At 44.6% G+C, this 20,332-nt stretch overlaps 1 protein-coding gene across 3 annotated transcripts in view; it reads right to left on the minus strand.

Annotated features, from left to right (window-relative positions):
• CEP170B (centrosomal protein 170B) overlaps positions 1-20,332 on the minus strand; it is a 127,752-nt gene that overhangs the window by 63,260 nt on the left and 44,160 nt on the right. For all 3 annotated transcript variants that reach the window (XM_068254262.1, XM_068254261.1, XM_068254260.1), the window contains exons 4-8: positions 19,531-19,613; positions 18,144-18,198; positions 7,566-7,704; positions 7,094-7,207; positions 640-1,113 (exon numbers count right to left, since the gene is read on the minus strand). In XM_068254262.1, the coding sequence (XP_068110363.1) occupies positions 640-1,113; positions 7,094-7,207; positions 7,566-7,704; positions 18,144-18,198; positions 19,531-19,613 (865 nt within the window). The remainder of the gene's footprint in view (positions 1-639; positions 1,114-7,093; positions 7,208-7,565; positions 7,705-18,143; positions 18,199-19,530; positions 19,614-20,332) is intronic.

Consider the following 20,332-nt stretch of genomic DNA (forward strand, 5'->3'; position numbering starts at 1 on the left):
GGAGTAGACTACACAGGAGGTAAGTATGACTTGTGTATGTTTATTTTTACTTTTAATTTTCAGTTCAGGTTTTCTTTAAGTGGGCGATATTACAGTTTAACAGTGTGCTGACCAGGAAGTGGATGCAGGAGAGGAGAAGGAGATTGAGGAGTAGACTACACAGGAGACAAGTATGACCTGTGTATGGTTATTTTGACTTTTTTTCAGTTCAGGTTCTCTTTAAACCTGGCCATGCATAATACACTTTAGTTATTTTTTTCCAATTTCTACAGAAACCTTGTGTATTAGCTACGAGTGCAAGGTGATAAACCTCTTCAGCCTTGTACACATTGGGGTATCTCTGTTGCCAGACTGGGATCGGTACACGATCCTTTGGGCGACAGAACTCTGGAGACGGTGTGTGTGTGTGTGTGTGTGTGTGTGTGTGTGTGTGTGTTTTGATGCTTTATGAGGCACCATGAGGCTCTGTACACATGCCAGTTTGAATCATGATTCTCGGCCAAAGAGGTCTTTATTGTCTGCCACAGCCAAGTTCAAAGCAGTGCCGTAGCTTTAGGACTGATATCTGGTAGATATTGATTGGTCTTTGGAGAGATGTCCACAAGCATACAGTTTCAGGCTCAGTTTATTATGGCTTACCTTTGAGGGTTCTGTTGTGGATGGGAAGATCACTTTTAGTGCTATAAACATCTTCTCCAGGAGATGGCCTTCTCATTAGGCTGGGGTCATTTTGAACGAGCCAGTCAGCCACTTTGCTTTCTACAGACATCATCTCTGCTGGCGCTGTCTCCTTCCCGACCGTCTTCCTCTGTCTCATGGAGAACTTCGTAACATGGTCTTTGATTTTAATCTTCCCTGGCCTGCAATCATCAAACTCAATGGTAAAAGAGGCGTGGCTCTGCATGACTGGTGGTGTTGCGGTGTCCGTGTCCTTGGTTGGGATTTCATGGACTTGGGTCTCGGGGGTTTTAGCTGGTTGTTGAAAGTCTTTTGTGGGGATTTCAAAATAGCTGGGCTCTCTCCTGAATGCATAAAGTGACTGGTCTGTTGGGTCTCTAAACCCCACATTACAGTTCATTTCTTCGTCCTGGATAGACATTCCTTTTGGATGTTCTGTAACATAATTGGAAAAGTTCACGTGATATAATCATTAAACAAAGAAGTGGACTAATTAAATCAGAGCTCAAGAGTTTACGGAAAATAAGAAGCTTAAAATATGTGCTCCCATTCTTTTCCTGGTTGTCCACTATATAGCGGACCTCTTTCTACTCATAATTGGGTACACTCCACTCCCACATGTAGACTGGAAAAAAATGTCCTTGGTGCAGAAACAGATTATGTAACCAGATGGACCAAGTTTGTGTCTTTCCCACCACTGTAAAACCCTGCCTCAGACCAAGAGGCCACATGACCATCATATTAAAAGCAAAGGGTACATGGAGCTAAGGTGTTCATTAAGCCCTTAGTTTTATTTATAAGTCTTTATTCCACATATTATTGAAGAAATTCACTTCTCTGTGTTCTGCGTTTGTATGGCCAGATCAAAGTGCAATTAGTTCTTATCAGCAACTAGCACAGACTGCAGGAAAGCTCTGCCTAGGCAGCTATCACCATACAGTAAAACAAAGATGCTTAAAGGGAACCAGAGATCAAAAAATAAAGATTTTATACATACCTGGGGCTTCTTCCAGCCCCATACACACTGATCGATCCCATGCCGCCATCCTCCTCTGCCCGCAGCTACGAGAACCGGCTCCGCGCTGTTCAGTCAGTCGGAGCCAGTCTAAGCGTAGCAGAGGTGCGCTCTTTGCGTATCTCTGCAGCAGTGTATGTAGAGATACGTAGAGGGCGCATTTCTCCTGCGTAGCCAGCTCCGATGACATCAGCGACAGGAGCCCGTTCTCGTAGTTGCGGGCAGCGGTGGACGGCGGCGTGAGATCAATCAGCGCTTATGGGGCTGGAGGAAGCCCCAGGTATGTACAGAATCTTTCATTTTTTCAGCAATGGGACATCTTTGGTTCCATTTAAAGAGACTCAGAGACAATGTAATGTAAAGCTCTGATACTTACCCGGGGCTTCCTCCCGCCCCATAAACACGTCTAAGTCGCTCGCCATACTCCCGTGTTCTGTGGTTCAGCCGCGGTTAGCCCCAGTAACAGGCTCAGTGACGTCAGTCCGGATCTACTGCTCATGCACGTGAAGTCTGTGCGTGCGCAGTAGATCCAGACTGGCATCGACTGAGCCAGTTACCGGAAGCCCCGGGTAAGTATCAGAGCTTTACATTACTTTGTCTCTGAGTCTCTTTAAACCTTTCAGTGCTCCCCGCAAAAGTGAAACCAAGTTAAAACTTCTGGATTTTGTTAAGATTTGCATAAATTCTAATGAAGACTTTTTTTCTTGAGGCAATTTTACATTTGTGGAGAGCGTGGCAGTGTGATGCTTTGCCCTCCTGCGCCAACCATCTTCGTTACCCTGCATGCAGAAAGGGTAACAACGCAAAAAAGTGTATAATGGTCTGAGAGGGAAAAGCAGGTTGGCACTACTGCAGGAGCGGGTCTCTTGCGGTGGCGTAGCGGTATTCCCACTAACAGCCTAGCGTGCTCTGGTTACGAGACGTGTTCATAGTGGCAGAGGAAGCAGGAAATGGAAGAAACCGGCACTGCTAGAAGCTGTATTTATTTTCCAATGAATATTGTTACATGCGTATGCAATAAAACAGGCTGTAAGCGCTGTGATACAAAAACAAAGTTCAAATTGCTGGTGGGATACCTGTTGTGGTGCGGTGGGTGCTGGGTGCTTAAGCCTGACGGCCGTTTCGCGCATCCTTCCAATCCGTAATAGCTCCACCTAAAGGGGACTCACTTTTCTTTTTGTGTAGAGTTTTCAAAGTGAGGTTACGTCCAAACAAATGTAGGTCCTTAACAAATTCAAACCGATCCAGATTGCTAGTAGGGCAAAAACCAAGGCCCTTAGCTAGAAGGTCATTAACCCCCTGGGATAAATCGTGACCTGATATATTGACATTTGTTTGGACGTAACCTCACTTTGAAAACTCTACACAAAAAGAAAAGTGAGTGCCCTTTAGGTGGAGCTATTACGGATTGGAAGGATTGGTCCAATCGTGATTATCGGGCCCTGATGGATCTGGTCAAACTAAGTGAGGAAAGTGATCAGGTGGGAGACGAGGACCTTTTTGGTTACAGTATGCCCAGTGATATGGTGCGTGAACAGATTAACAAACAATTCCGTCCCAGGTCCGCCGCGTTCCCTCCCTCTACCTTGTGCCCTAGTGTGCACACATTTATCTCTCTGGTGGAAAAAGATATCCAGAGGCTATGGGTTGAAAAAAACAAAATGACAAATCTCTCCGAAAGCGAGGTCTTGGCACTTACCGAGCTGCGTGAAAAGAGGGATCTTGTCATTAAACCATCAGATAAGGGAGGGAACGTGGTGGTCATGAATACGGAACAATATATCTACATGTGCCAGAGAATTCTAAGCAATAAGGAATGGTACCGGAGGGTCTCTGCATCCAGGGTCATCAGTAACCAACGGGTACTCTTTGACATCATTGATGATGCCATAGGGAAAGGAATTATTACAGCCGAGGTTGGCTCCACTTTAAAGGTCGAGCACCCCGTGGTGCCAACTTTCTATGCTTTGCCAAAAATACATAAGAACGCATCTAGACCTCCTGGCCGACCCATTGTGTCAGGTAATGGATCGCTGACCAAAAAGATCAGCATATATGTAGACAAACATCTACAACCACATGTCCATCGGCTGCCATCCTTTGTGCGGGATACACTGCACCTTTTGGGAATCCTGGAGGGTATGCAGTTACCGCTTAATACACTTCTGGTGACCCTGGATGTGGAGGCCCTCTATTCCAGCATCCCACAGGAGAGAGGAGTCAGATCGGTATGCAATTTCTTGTCTGAAATGGAAATTAATGAGTCCCCACACAACCAATTTCTTCTGGACTTATTGTCTTTCATTTTGCAAAATAATGTCTTCGTTTTTGATGGGGTTCACTACCTCCAGGTGCAGGGGGCGGCGATGGGGACCACGTGTGCCCCGTCGCTGGCCAACCTGTACCTGGGGGACTGGGAACGACGCCTGTTCGGGGATGACGCCCTCGTCGAGTACCTGTGCCACATTGTATCGTGGCACAGGTACATCGACGATGTGGTCATGTTCTGGACAGGTGGCGAGACTCTATTGGATGAGTTTATTTTGATTCTCAATCAGAATGACTGGAATTTAAAGTTTACTATGGAGTGTAATTCACACTCCATTCCTTTTTTGGATGTGAGAATTGATGTCAATGCTGAGGGGTTCGTGTCCACCCAGCTTTTTCGTAAACCCACGGCATCCAATGCATACTTAAATGCCAATAGTGCTCACCCAGAGCATTCGATACGAGGAATACCCACAGGTCAATACCTGAGGCTACGTCGGAATTGTACTGATGATTTGAACTTCGAGAAGGAAGCCAAGTCATTACGCTCCCGCTTTAGGGAGCGAGGATACAAGGACAAATGGCTCAAAAAGGCATACAAACGAGCTAAGGCAGCTAATCGCACAGATTTGCTTGTCAAAAAGACCAAGGTGATTGATACCAACAGTACAACACGTTTAATCACGCGTTTCAATGATCAGAGGAATGAGGTGGAGAATGTTCTCCGTCGGCATTGGCACGTCTTGACATCCGACAGAAATCTTGCAGAGTTTGTGTCGCCTACGCCGCAAATTACGTATAGACGAAGCCCCACTTTGAGGCATATACTCACCTCTAGCCATTTTTGGGGTAGGGAGGGACCGAATAGAAACTGTACGGTAACCGGGACATACACATGTGGGGGTTGCGTATATTGTCGCTATTTGTCAACTGGCAGGTCAGTGATGCTACCAAATGGTCGCAAATGGTGGTTGCAACATTTTGTAAATTGCAACACGGTAGGTGTTATCTACCTCCTATATTGCAAGTGCGGATGTTTTTACATTGGCAAGACCGCAAGGGCTTTCAAAGAGAGAATTAAGGACCATGTTGGTGACATCACGACCTGTAATTTCAAATCCCCCATTTCCAGACATGTACATCTTGAGCATAGGGGTAACCCTAGCTTCATTAGATTTGTGGGTTTAGACAGAATACATATACATCCTAGAGGTGGCGACATTGATAGAAAACTGTTACAACTTGAATCCAGATGGATCTTCAATTTAAAAGCTACGGAACCCAAGGGTCTAAATGATAGCATTAATTATCGGGTTTTTTTGCCCGAGTAAACTGGATTTGCTTGGTTGCTCTGTGTTGCTCCCCTCCATTTTTTCGGGTGTCTACTGTCCCTACTCTGCATGTGCTTCTCTGCCCCCCCTGTGGCTAATGTTTGATCATTACTTACTGGGTGCACTTATAGTTGGACCCAGCGTTCTGTAATATTATTTCTGTCTGCTCTCCTCGCCCTGACTTCATATAGTTTTTTATTATAGTATGGGCTTGGGACATGGCCATAATGCGCGACCCTGGTCCTGTGATTGTGATCGGCTGTCCGATCTTTAACCATGGTCGCTGCATTTCCATGTCTCTCCTTTGTATATACATTTAAATATTTATTAGCATGTCTGGTCCTGTGGATATACAGGTTACAGGGCTGTGATGGCTATTTTTTGAATTAACGTTTTGGATGCATTTGGGTATTGGCTCCCTGCCCCGCTTGTCCCCGCCCTGGTTCTGCCTTTGGGCGTCGCCCCGCCGCCTGCCGTGCGTCAGACGTTTCCTGGCTGGCATGTTGGAGCGCCTTCTGCGCTCCAGCGGGCCGCCGCCCATACGTCCGCTTTGTGCGTCGGGGGGCGTGTCCTGCGGCGCTTTGCCGCTCGATGCGTCCCTGTCGCGCATGGTGGGCGTGGGCGGTGACGCGGGCGGGGGCAGGCGGGCCCGGGATTCATATGGTAATGTTTAAATACGCCGTCATGGCGTGCATACTGCATACTTTGCTGTTTGCCTTTGAAAAAGCCGCGAGAGGCGGCGAAACATGTCAGGCTATTAGACAGCTTCCAGCTCTCCCCGGCATCACCCCTGGAGCCACTGAAACCTTTGCAGGATCCACTGAACATTTTGCAAGTGCCAAACAACTCTAGCCTCAGGATGGTAACTATGGATCTCCATGCTGCACACGCTTAGCTGTCAGGCATAGTGGCGCATACTGATGCTTGGTTTCACCACGCTTTGTCTCAAGCACTTTCATTCATGGCTTTGGCGTGCATCAAGTACATGCTGTCTTGACTCTTCCCTGCGATTGGGGGACTTTCGAATATATCAGGCTGTGACTTCATCTGCTGTTGTCTGTCATATACATGATGCCTTTACATACCTACACCTTTGCTTGACAAGCTTGCTGCTACATTCTGGTGTGGTCGAGTCACTCCATTCCTATATACAAGGAGTCCGCATGCCTGTGCAGGAACTGATGCTGCTTCATGCTTTTTAATTGCTGCTTGAGACCACATGTGATACTGCTGCTTACTAACCTTTCTGCTGGACAAGCTTATTATTGTGCATCTATATGGCTTACCTTGTTCAACATACAAGAAACACATACTCCTGGTCCATATCTGAGATTTGAGTGGTGTTACATGCTTCTGAGGATCGCAAGATACTTTCCTGGAAGTGCAACCTTTTTATGCTTTTCAGCTTACTCTGGAGTCCATTGGAGGAATACCACTGTCCTGTTGCTTCAGTGTATGGACACCGGGCCTACTAGCCAGTTTCAGTGGGACTCATTTTTTAGGTTTGTGAGGACTGCAGCCTCACACTTTTCTCTCTAGGTGGGGGTCCGGGGGGGCCTGGTTTAGCAATTTATTTTAATAGTTTCTTGTTATTGAAGGGATGTTTTGGGTTGGTGGTTTTTATTTTTAAATTTGATACGGAATAAAGTTGTTTGTAATTTCTCATGCACCCAATAGCCAATTCTCAATTTTTTCTCATTAATATGTTACATAACAGACAGGCCATTTCCTCAGAAATGCTGGTCAAGAGACAAAATGGCTGCCTCATCAGTCACAGAAACATGGTAAAAGGTTAGCTCACCTGAAAACTGATCCTCCGGTCTCCTGCCCTCATGCTTTTCATGCATGTTATTTGCATCATCATCTCCCCACCAAGATGGCTGCCCATACAGGGGTGTGCGATATATCGAGGGCTCTAAAAAACAGAACAGTCCCAAACATGAATGGCTGAAGAGACAAAGACACACTGTTCAGAACCGTAAGCAGACATGTCACCGGCCCACATGCTATGATGTGGCAAACACTGGCACAGACTTGAAATTACATGGCATGGTTTACTGGCTGGGGCCCAATAACTAAGTGCCATAACAGAACCTCAGTGTTTCAGGCCTGTGTATACAAAACTGTGTCACGTTTAGACGAAGCAGGATCATCAGGAGTTCAAAGGAAAGTAGATTCCAATAGAAGGCTGCTAGAAGAGCACGTGTAAATGAGAGCAGCACAAGCCAAACAAATAGATATAATGCCACGGTATTGAAAGGGTTAACACGTACCACTTGGGGGTTTCTTATCTGTCTTGTCCTGTTTCCCTTGAGAAGGATCTCCATGAGAAGAGGGTTCTTTAAGCTGTTCTGTCCGCATGTTCAGAGGAGTCTTCAGGCTCATCTGAAGTTGGCTGGTGTATTTTTCATGCTGAAAGTGAAGAAATTAATGAGAGGGTTTCTTGGAAAGAGTTGAAGGACCTGGCCATGTTCTATGCCACACCTCCTGGGCTTAAAGGACACCTGAAATGAGAGGGATATGGACGCTTCCATATTTATTTCCTTTCAAACCATACTAGTTGCTTGGCAGTCCGGCTGATCTTTCTGGCTTTAGTAGTGTCAGAATCAAATGCCTGAAACAAGCATGTGGCAGACTTCAGTCAGAAACATCTGATCTGCATGCTTGTTCGGGGTCTATGGCTAAAAAGGTATTAGAGGCAGAGGATCAGGACAGCCAGGCAATTTAAATGGTCTTAAAGGGGAGCTGAAGAGAGAGGTATATGGAGGCTGCCATGTTTATTTCCTTTTAAGCAATACCAGTTGCCTGGCAGCCCTGCTGATCCTCTTCCTCTAATACTATTAGCCATAGCCCCTGAACAAGCATGCAGCAGATCAGGTGTTTCAGACTTTAAACTCAGATCTGACAAGACTAGCTGCATGCTTGTTTCTGGTGTTATTCAGATACTACTGCAGAGAAATAGACCAGCAGGGCTGCCAGGAAACTGGTATTGATTAAAAGGAAATAAATATGGCAGCCTCCGTATACCTCTTACTTCAGTTGCCCTTTAAAGGAAATAACTGTGTCAGCCTCCAATATCCCTCACACTTCATGAGCCCTTTAAAATCCTTGCAAACTTTTCAACTTCAACTGAAAATTCTAAATTGTTAAACCAGTCCTCCCACGATTCCTAGAGGTGACTTTCTGCATAAAAACTCAAGGGATAGTGGTCAGACTTTACCCTGTCTGTAGATCCCCAGCATATGTAGCACATATTACTAACCAAATCTTGTCTTGCCAGTTTGGACCAGAGAAATCTAATCAATTCAATCGCTTGACCAAATAATTTGAAAATTCAGACCAATATACCTAACCATACACTTATGATAGATCTTTCCTGAAAACTTCAAAAACCGATCAAATAAAATATTCAGTTTTTATATTTTCTATGTGATTTTTTTCAACACATCTGATCAGATTTTTACCGGAAAAAGAAAAATGGAAAACCAATTGTTTCTTGGTCAGAAAATGCGTACATATAAAAACGCAGCACGCTCATTTGGGTGTGGAATAAACCGGGAAGAAAATAGCAATAATAGAATTTACCGATATTCTACTTCTTAATTGATATAGTGAAATATCAGCAATATTTGCCACTATTACACTATGAACTAACTGCTCCCTACTCTCACACGGAACCCTCCTCTGGTGGACAACTAATAACCTCCCCCACACACACGGCAAAAATGGATCACCTGCTCTGCAAACTGTGTGTGCTAATAGTGGACGGTTTGTGCCCGCTATTGCTAACCGCAGTTCACATAGCGGGCAGCCCTGTCATCCGCCATTTACCAGGCGACCATTTTTGTTGCACATTTTCTTAGCTGCTTTAACTGAGGTGGATGCTGTTCACTTAGCTCCCATACAGAGAAATGACAACCTATTAAACTTTATTACTGCCCTGCTATGGTATAACAAATGTTTGTATAGCCACACAGTAGTTTTATGATCTCTAATTAGTTCTCAGGAGAGTTGCAGCTGCAGTTCAACTACCGTACACAAATAAAGCACTAGTTTATTAATTTTGCAATGAAAACCAAATGCAAGGGAACACAGGCACATTGTAAAGGTGCCCATACACTCGTCAGATTGGCAGCAGATAGATAAGAAATGCATCTGATCTATCTGATGTGTTTTTAGAACATTTTTTACCAGGATAGAATTCCAATAGATTTCAGTTTGAAATCTATTGAAATTCGATCTGATGGCATTTTTTTGCCATCAGATTTCCATTAAGGCCAATGCAAAATGATAAGCAATCTCATCAGATCGACCTAAATTTTCCACCCTGCCAGTTCGATGGAAATCCATTGAAATCGGACATCGATCGGTCGATTGGCCAACCGATTTGCGATCCATCGATCGATCTGGATCGATCGGTCAGAAAATCGGCTGAGTGTATGGGCCCCTTAAGTGAGATTGGTACTGTACGTTCACATTTATCGCATCATGCTACATAACTTCCAAGTATGCTCCCAATGAAACTGACTTTCTATTGACCTCTTCCTTACAATATTCATCGTGTTCCAAACATCCAGCACAAAAACATGTTCTCATATTTCCTCATTTGGAAGTTTAGGGAATTCTTACAAGGTTCTATTTTCATTAAGTAGAAAAAAAAAACATTCCACAGAGATTATTAAGGTATGAAAACCTGCCTGTCTGAACAGAAGTAACTCTCTAAAGAGCCATTCATTGAGACACAAAGGCTTCTGGGTAGATCACACAGGTGTGCAGTGTACATAACAGGTGACAGTTGTATCCTGTCACAATAATAAAAGCACTGTTAAGAGAATATCAAAATAGGCAAAAACTATTCTTGCAAAGCCATTCAGGTAACCAGAGACATTACATTTGAAAAGGAACTCCACCAATCACAATTTTGCAGTGCTGGTGAAGGCATGTTCATCATCCATACCGGATACATCAGTAATGGTATGCCCTGCATTCCAAATGGTATGGCCTACTGACATGAAGGTGGGTACTCAAGGCACCTTAGGCAAAGGGGAGGACACCACCCTAGCAAGTTGCCAATTAGTTGGCATTCCTTTCAAAAACTTTATTGATCCAAAGTTTAATTTCAATACCACCTTTACAAAACTATAAGAACATGGAGGATATAAGCAAGGTATTCTCAGTGGTCAGTTTTCACAAGAATCAGGGCCGGGCCGAGGCATAGGCTGAGAGGCTCCAGCCTCAGGGCGCAGTGTAGGAGGGGGCACACAATTCATTCACCTGTCATTCCTAATTGTGTTTGAAGCAGAAATAAATAAGAAAAGAGGATACATGGCAGTGACTGCAAGCCAGATAACTAGATATTAAGGTGTTGGGGAGGTTGTGGGCCCTGTGGCGCTTCTTAGTCTAATAGCAATCAGTGTGTGACGGCCGGGGTGGCAGGGATGGAGGGGCGCACTTTGGTGTCTCAGCCTTGGGTGCTGGAAGACCTTGTCCCGGCTCTGACAAGAATGCTGTGCAAAGTGGAGGTGTGCATAAGTAATAGCCAGGGGCAGTCTTTTCAAAAACAGTCAGTCTTGGCAAATCAGGTACTTTATTATAAAAGTTCTTTCTAGCAGTATAGGGTTGGGCAAAATGGCCAATACTGGTTAAATGATTGTGTCTATGGGCACCTCAAAAAAAAAAAAAAAAAAAATAAAACTTACCTGACCTGAGAGGACATGATGAGAAAAACATACATGTAGTACTTGGAGTTTGCCTATGTTAACTTTCTTTTTTCTTAATTATAAGGGTAATAAACCAGTAATTTATCTATGCAAATGTGGCAGTCAAATTGCAGTTAAATGCAGCTCTCCTGAAAAGTGAACAGAAGCCAAAACACTCATATCTGGCTAAACAAACAAAAACTAATAACAGGATAGTGATGAAAAGCGGCTAATTTCTCTGTGTAGGATCTGAATAGTGATGGCACAAACTGTTCTTAGGCAGACAGTTCGCGGTGAACTTTACATGATGTTCGCGTTTGCCCTATACTTTAACATGGGAACAAATTCAAACTTTTCGAAAGATCACCTATGAACAGTTCACGTCAACACTAGATCTGAATGAGCAAGGAGGCTGCCATATTCTTGCTTGCCCCCCACAGGGCTTGGAATGGGTGACAAGTGGCGAGGAGGCTGACATCATTCCTCCCTCCCTCTCCATGGGTCATCTCCTGAGTCTATTTGCAGAGCTGGCGCAGCGGTGAGTTTTTGCAAATCTCTCACCTGTCCATGCGATGTGTCCATGCTTTTCGGCAGCCGGCTCTTTTTTACTTTGCGTTTCCGTGTATGGAACATAGGGAAATGGGAAGTAGAGAGAAGACAGCTGCCGAGAAGCACCTGCTAACCATAACCATCTTTGGCATGCAGTTTTTACTGAATATAACCTCAGAATATGTACGCCCTCATCTTCTGCTCTAGTTATGCTGCCCAGTTGTGATTCATTAGAATCCTGCCGTTTCGGAGGCCTGGTAAGGGCTCTCCTATATGCCTCCGGCGCTTTCATGCTGGTCCATTAGTTACTTTAAAAAAAAAAAAGGGGGGGGGTCAACTTGATATGAACATAAAACAAAAAAATATATTAAATAATGTGAAGAGCGCTGGTATTGTCCACCAAAAAATATGTTTTTATTAATATAATTTAATTCAACACATCAAAGTAGTTCATACAGTTCTTTCTGCAGATATTCCATACACTCTATGCATATATCCACCATACAACCGCACAGCTATAACTTTGGAAGTATGCTGATGAGCTGCAAAAAAGTACATGTGCACATAAAAATGTTAGAATCATTCTGATGAAGACACCCGTGCGTGTTGAAACATGTTAATGTGATCATAGTGGGGCGCCCCACAGGGTCGATTGGAATACGCTGTTCCCTAAGCATAACATCCATAAGCAGGATTAATGGTGATCGAACACTGACGAAAGTTGGAATGCAGGGAAGCAGCAGTGAGACGCACGGAAGTGACGTCAGCGGTTAGGACTATGAACCGGAAGTACCTCTGGTCTCTGCCGCCATCCATGAAGAGAGAGGAGCGGCGTTCTGAAAGGACTGGCCAATAGTTATTGGCGTACCCAACGCGGCGAATGGGAGATGGGTGAGTTACGCTGCAGCAGTCCCTCTCCCTTATAGCTTATTACCGCGGGAGCCATAGGCTGGTGCTGCTACCCCTAATGTATACGTGAGTTAGCTTGGAGGGACTATTTTTGTAACAGGCGAGGAGCCGGATATTTGTATTTGTATTTATATGGACTAATATATAATATTGGAAAACTGAGCTTAAACCACAGGAGAAGGCATATGTGGAGATCTGTATATACCCTGGAGGTGATGAAATTGGAATAGGGACTACTTGTCTGGTTTAAAGAGAACCCGAGTTGGGTTTGAAGAATATTATCTGCATACAGAGGCTGGATCTGCCTATACAGCCCAGCCTCTGTTGCTATCCCAAACCCCCCGAAGATCCCCCTGCACTCTGCAATCCCTCATAAATCACAGCCACGCTGCTGACAAACAGCTTGTCAGAGCTGGCTGTGTTTATCTCTATAGTGTCAGTCTGCTGCTCTCCCCGCCTCCTGCAGAACTCCAGTCCCCGCCTGCATCCCTTCCCTCCCTGCTGATTGGAGGGAAGGGACGGGGGCATGGACCGGAGCTATGCAGGAGGCGGGGGAGCAGCTGAGACTGACACTACAGATGTAAACACAGCCTCACATGTTATATCTAACATTTTTATGTGCACATGTACTTTTTTGCAGCTCATCAGCATACTCCCAAAGTTATAGCTGTGCGGTTGTATGGTGGATATATGCATAGAGTGTATGGAATATCTGCAGAAAGAACTGTATGAACTACTTTGATGTGTTGAATTAAATTGTATTAATAAAAACATTTTTTGGTGGACAATACCAGCGCCCTTCACATTATTTAATATATTGTTGTTTGATGTGGTTGGGGATAGTGGTACCCCGACCTGAGTGAAGGAGCAGCAGGTGACTAGAGGAGATCTCGCCTCTCATTTTTTTCAATTTTTTGTCCTTGTTTTTTTCCACTTTCCTAGGCGCCTCCTTCAGTATTTATATAATAAAACAAAAAATGCTGGAGAAGATTATCATGCGTGAATGAAACCAGGACAGCAGGAGAGCAGTAAAAGTAAAGCCAGCCATGTGAAACAGTCCCCAGTTAGTGAAAGGGTATTTTCCATTTTGGTCCATTATGTACTAATCCTCTGGTCACACCAACGTGCTTCTCTGTAGAGCTGGTGCCCTGCATGGCTCTCCCACTGCTCAGCTGTCTGAGGACTAAGCCACAGCTGCGAGGCCATTGCTGCTAGTGTGCCGGGATTGTCTGACACTTCTACACTGAACTACAGCCTTTCAAAGGGACTTGTGAGAGATGAGCGACATTGGAAATAAGGAGTTTACAAAGTCAGGGTGTAGAAAGTAGAAGTTCTTTAACCTCTGTTGGTCCTTTTATTCTCATAAAGACTTAAAACCGTACATCAAGCAATTTTGGCGGCCAATCGTTCAAGAGACAGATCTCTCTGATCAAATCTGGCCGTCAAACCTCAGGCCGATTCCTGATCGATTTCAGCATGAAATCTTGTGGGAATTGGCCTTGTGGGGCCACCTCATCGCCGCTGACCGATGTCCCTCGAATGTTGTGTGTGTGTGTGTGTGTGTGTGTGTGTGTGTGTGTGTGTGTGTGTGTGTGTGTGTGTGTGTGTGTGTGTGTGTGTGTGTGTGTGTGTGTGTGTGTGTGTGTGTGTGTGTGTGTGTGTGTGTGTGTGTGTGTGTGTGTGTGTGTGTGTGTGTGTGTGTGTGTGTGTGTGTCCGGTGCCCCCTGCAGTTATAATTTACCTGCCGCCGTCCTCCTACCTCCACATTTGTGGCCCCACATGGTTTCCGACGTAACAGAATGTGGGGTGCGCAACTGACGCCATACACACACCCCACGTGCTACATGCTGGTAGTCACGTGGGGCCAGAATACAGAAGTAGAGCGGACACTAGTGGGCGGTGTGACAGGTAAAGTATAACTGCATGGGCTCCAGAGGGGCATAAAACAGCGGCTGAGGGTTTCTGTCACATTTGTCGTTCGCGATTATCACGCACAGTTACCACCGCGCACCCAATCGAGCTTGTCGGTCCAAAATTTTCCAGAATGTCCAATCTGTACATGTGACCAAGTTTGCCTCGAAATTGGTTGCATCTTCGATCGACATGCTCTTGACGGCACTGATTTTCATCCGATTCGAGTAATCTATGGGCACCTTTAGTACTGCAGTGACATTTTGACAAGTGGAAGGGCCTAGCACAACCCACACACACAATTTTACCTGCGCTTCCTACAGACGCACTGAAATGTATTTCTGTAAAGTGAAAGTTAACTTTTAACATTTATGGGTATCCCAAGCTCCCAAGTCAATGAAGCTCTATGTTATTAAGGCACCACTGCCCAATACACCCTGCCTGAGACTAAAGTCTGACATTAAAAGTGAAATGCCTCCCAGTGTTTACAATTGTTTATTAAATACACATAAATTGTAGTGATGCAGTTATAGGAGACATTCCTAGTAAAGTAAACACAGATGAAATACAGGGGGTGTGCCAGCTGAATCCTCCTGCAACAGCTTTATTTATTTATTTATTTTTTAAAGGGAACCTGAAGAGGTATATGGAGGCTGCCACATTTATTTCCTTTTAAAGAATGCCAGTTGCCTGGCAGTCCTGCTGATCATTCTGGCTGCATCAGTGTCTGAATCACAGACTTGAACAAGCATACTGCTAATTTTGTTACATTTCAATCAGAGCACCTGATCTGCTTGCTTGTTCAGGGTCTATAGCTTTAAGTATTAAGGTGCATATAAACATCAAACTTTATGCCTGACTGTCGTTTAAACTGGTTGTTTGAACGACTTGGAGTCCAAACAAGTCGTTCAGAGGTCATGTACACACTGACCAACAAAGCAGCTGATATGCTAGTTTACCTAAATTACATGTCGTTTAACCAACTTGATAATGGACAATGGACTGGATAGAATAATGGACTAGATTAAATGACTGATCAAATGACTTGTTGTTTGAATGACTATAGCCTCATCTACACGAGGCGATGTGACTTATCAATCGAGCTGCTTATGCGGCTCGATTGATAAGATCCGTCAGGTCGGATTTCGCCACCGCCGATTCCCTGCTCGTTCCCCGCAAGGGGACAATGGCAGGGAATCGAGTGGAAGACAAGCAGCGCCGGCGGGGAATCGAATCCGACACGCGAGCGGAGACGCGGCGGGTACGCGGAAGAGGCGATCCGGCGGCTAATCGAGCCGCCGGATCGCCTCGTGTAGACGAGGCTTATTAGAATCCAGCTAATAGACATTCAAACGCCAAAAGTCGTTTGATCAGTCATTTAACACAAAGTAGTTTGTACACAAATGTACGGACCTAACAGTCGTTTCAACAACACTTGGTCCAACAGATCCGCTGAGCGGATTGGGCAAATCGGCTGTTATCCGTCACTCGACAGCGCATACACGCGTCAAACTTGTCATTCAAACGACAAGTCTGACGACAAGGTGATCAAAAAAGTTGGAAGTGTGTACGTACCTTAAGGCTTGGTTTCCACTTGTGCCAGAACAGCGGGAGAGGCCAGTGTAATGTACGCTCCGATGGTCTTGGCTGCAGCCAGGGGCAGATTCGTTACCCCATAGGCTTTATGGGGGAACCAGGATCAGATTTACCATAAGGCAATGTAGTCACGTGCCTACAAGCGTCTGATGGAAAGGCGTCTCACTCCTGTCCCCTAGCGCCTCCCTCCTTCCCTATTCAGAGTACTGGTGAGAGTGTAAATGAGAGCTTACTCACCCTGGTCTCGGCATTCCACTGATGACATCTCCCTTTAGCCAGTGGCACCTCTAGCTACTTAATACGGAGGGTATCTCTGGCTACCTAATGCTAAGGGACACCTGTAGCTATCTATGATGGGCAAAGGAAGTATGGGAAAAGTGACAGCTGGGCCAACCAATAAACTTGCGGTGTGGTTTTGTGAGGGTTGTAGGTTCATGGAGGGCAAAGTCTAGGGTGCCAGTACATCTGTGCCTATAGGCTAGGTCTAGATACCGCGGATCCATTGCAGAGTGAGAACTGTGAACGGCTCCTGTTTATGAAATAGGAGCCGTTCACTCGAGCTGAGAACTGACAGAACTGTTGTCAATTCCCCGCTCTAATGGGATCAAAGCCTTATGCTAGGTACCCACAATGCAATTTTCTGACAGATTTATTGTCAGATTGACCATTTCTAACTTGTCCGATATGATTTCAGATCGATTTCTCGTTCACTTCTATGGAAAATTGATTGGAAATCAGATTGGACATGTTGGAAGTAAAGTAAATCTGTAAGAAAACTGGATGGTGTGTACCTAGCATTAGAGGCAGAGGATCAGCAGGAAAGCCAGGCAATGTGCATTGTTCAAAAGGAAATAAATATGCCAGCATCCATATCCCCCTCAGTTTAGTAGTGTTTAAAGATGTTTCTGAGCTAGAAAATGTATCTTATATTGAAATAAGTAATGGGCAAAGTGCTGCAGAAGATGGGACTATATAAATATAAACAGAGTAAGCATTGAGAATAGAAATAAGCCTTGCAAGAGATTTCCTTTACTAAGTTGAGTTTAAAATGGCATTCGCCATGAAAATACCAACTTGGATGAAACTAGGGATGGCCAATAACATGAAAAGAATTCCAAAATGTTGCAGCATTATGCACATTTTCCTCACAACTTTATGCAGCTTAAAGAGACACTGAAGCGGAAAAAAAAATATGATATAGTGAATTGGTTGTGTACTATGAATATTTACTAGAAGATTAGCAGCAAAGAAAATATTCTCATCTTTTTATTTTCAGGTATATAGTGTTTTTTCTAACATTGCATCATTCTATAATATGTGCAGATTACACAACACTCTGCATTCAAAATGATTCTTTCAGAGCAGTCTGAAGTAATGAACTCTCCTCTGCCAGAGGAAAAGTAAATAGTCCAGGAACAGTTGGGATAATAAAAGTCAGATAACAGCCCTCTCCACGACTAACTTAAGGTGCCCATACACTCGTCAGATTGGCAGCAGATAGATAAGACATGCATCTGATGATCTATCTGATGCGTTTTTAGAACATTTTTTACCAGGTTAGAATTCCAATAGATTTCAGTTTGAAATCTATTGAAATTCGATCTGATGGCATTTTTTTGCCATCAGATTTCCATTAAGGCCAATGCAAACTGATAAGCAATCTCATCAGATCGACCTAAATTTTCCACCCTGCCAGTTCGATGGAAATCCATCGAAATCGATCGAAATCGGCCATCGATCGGTCGATTGGCCAACCGATTTTCAATCGATCAATCGATCGATCGATCGGGATCGATCGGACAGAAAATCGGCTGAGTGTATGGGCCCCTTAAGTCGGAGAGCTTAATGGCTTGTTTGCATAGAGATAACAACTGGAGTTTCTCAACTCTTCCTGTACTGGAAACAATTACACTGATGTATCTGATCTTAATGTTTTATTACTTAGCTGTGCTACACATACAAATCATAATATCTTTTTTTCGCTTCAGTGTCTCTTTAAAAACGGACCAGTCGTATTCCACCCTTGACGGCATTAGATTGGTTCATTTTCAAGCGGAATAGATTTGCATACAAAATGTGCAATATCCTGCATCAGTTCGAAATGATTTAGAATCTTATTGACCCTCCCTAGAGGAAACATGGCTGCTAAGAATACAAATACCAATTAACAAACGTGGGAGAACTAACCTTTAGCGCTTCTTCTGGTACCTTATGCTGAATCTGCTCCAGCACATACATATTAATATGTATACAGACAGATAAGGAAAAGGAACTTCATCAGATTTCACTGTAGATAATAACCTCCACTTTGCTCAAGATTTATCAAGACAGGTGCAAATTAAATTAAAGTGAAAGTGGAGCAGTTGCCCAAAGCAGCCATTCAGGCTTTAGCCGTTTAGTAAACACAGATTATGATTCGTTAATCCTGATAAACTTCTTTAGCTTCAGTTTCCTGTGCACCTGCCTTGATAAATCAGTCCTATTGCATTTTGTACAGCTTGCATACAGTCCTATCAGAATCACCTTCTACTGCATTAAGGCCCATACACACGTCGGATTTTTCCAAACGACGTGTCGTTTGAACGTCCCGTCGTTCAGTCGTCCGCACGCCAAATCGGGCGTGTGTACAGACTGTTTTTCGGGTGATAAGACTGGTCTTGGGCGATTTGGCGTGCGGACGACTGAACGACGGGACGTTCAAACGACCCGTCGTTCGGAAAAATCCGACGTGTGTACGGGCCTTTACCCTCTAGAACATAGGAGACACAAAGCGGGACACTGAAGGCACAGGGAAACAGAGGTGACACAGAGGGGGACACTGGAAGCATGGGGGAAAAGACGTGACACAGAGGGGGACACTGGAGGCACAGGGGAACAGAGGAGACACAGAGAAGGACACTGGAGGCTCGGAGGAACAGAGGAGACACAGGGGGACACTGGAAGCATTGAGGTACAGAGGTGACACAGAGGGGGACAGTAGAGGCTCGGAGGTACAGAGGTGACACAGAGGGGGACAGTAGAGGCTCGGAGGAACAGAGGTGACACAGAGGGGGACACTGGAGACAGAGGGAACAGAAGTGACAAAGAGGGCACCACTGAATGAACGGGAGAACAGTGGAAACACAGAAGGGGCAATGGAGGTACAGGGAGGCATAGAGGCGGTACAGGAGAGATGGCAGAGTGGGGATGACAGGGGGGACAAAGAAGGCACAGGGGAACAGAGGTGAGACAGAGGGGAACAATAGAGGCTCAGGGGAGGGAGGCACAGAGTACAGACATGGCACAGTGTTTTGACTTAAGGACATATTCAGGTTAAGAAGGAGCCTACAGTCCCTAACTCCTTCCATAACCGGGGACTGCCTGTATTACAGTATCCACCATTGTGCTTTGTTAGACTAGTATAAATGATCCAGGGCATTTTGTTCACACAGGACATCCCTGCATTCTTTCACACAGCCTATGAAGCCGTGATATTTGCACCGAACTCAGGACTGGGAGCCACTAATCTGCTTTCTTGTGACCTCGCTGTCATTGCACAATCTGCCACCAGGCAGCCAGCGCAGCGTTACAAAGGATATCGTAGCCGAAGCGGATAACATCATTCAGCTTAAGGGTGATGTATTTCTGATCCGGAATTCTCACGTCGTTCACAAACGTCTGTGGAGAGAGAGAGAGATGGAGAAGGATTTATAAGCATCAGCAAAAACAAGCAATAATCATACACCCACTAGCACATTCATAACACAATTTGTTGACGGCAGTCTTACAAGTGAAAAATAAAATAATGTACAGGTATATACAATAGCGAAGTGGAGGTATGATGGAGATACTGGAAAAAAAAACACCACATTATAAGAATCTTGAACTTTAAGAGAAACCGTGACCAAGAATTGAACTTCATCCCAATCAGTAGCTGATACCCCATTTTCCATGAGAAATCTATTCCTTTTCACAAATGGATCATCAGGGGGCGCTCTATGGCTGACATTGTGGTGAAGCCCCTCCCACAGGAGACCGAGGACCATTTTCCTGGCAGTTTCCTCTCTGTGAACCTCGTTGCATTGTGGAAAATGGCTGTTTACAGCTGATCCAGCTGCCAAAAAAGCAAGCAGCAGGTACTTCCAGTGACATCACTTGCCAGAAGTAAAATGTCACCATATGATAAATGTCAGAATGTAAATCATGGAGAGGAAAGATTTTACAATGGTCAAACACTGACTAAATCATTTATACATAATTATTGTAAAAATGAAGCACTTTTTTTTATTACATAATTGTCACTGGAGTTCCTCTTTTAGCTACTTAACCTCCCCAGTGGAGTTTCTTTATATTGTAAGCATTTGTGTGGACTGCTTGCATGTTGCAGTCTTATAAGC

Source organism: Hyperolius riggenbachi, chromosome 9, assembly GCF_040937935.1.
Source record: "Hyperolius riggenbachi isolate aHypRig1 chromosome 9, aHypRig1.pri, whole genome shotgun sequence".
Classification (NCBI taxonomy): Eukaryota; Metazoa; Chordata; class Amphibia; order Anura; family Hyperoliidae; genus Hyperolius; species Hyperolius riggenbachi.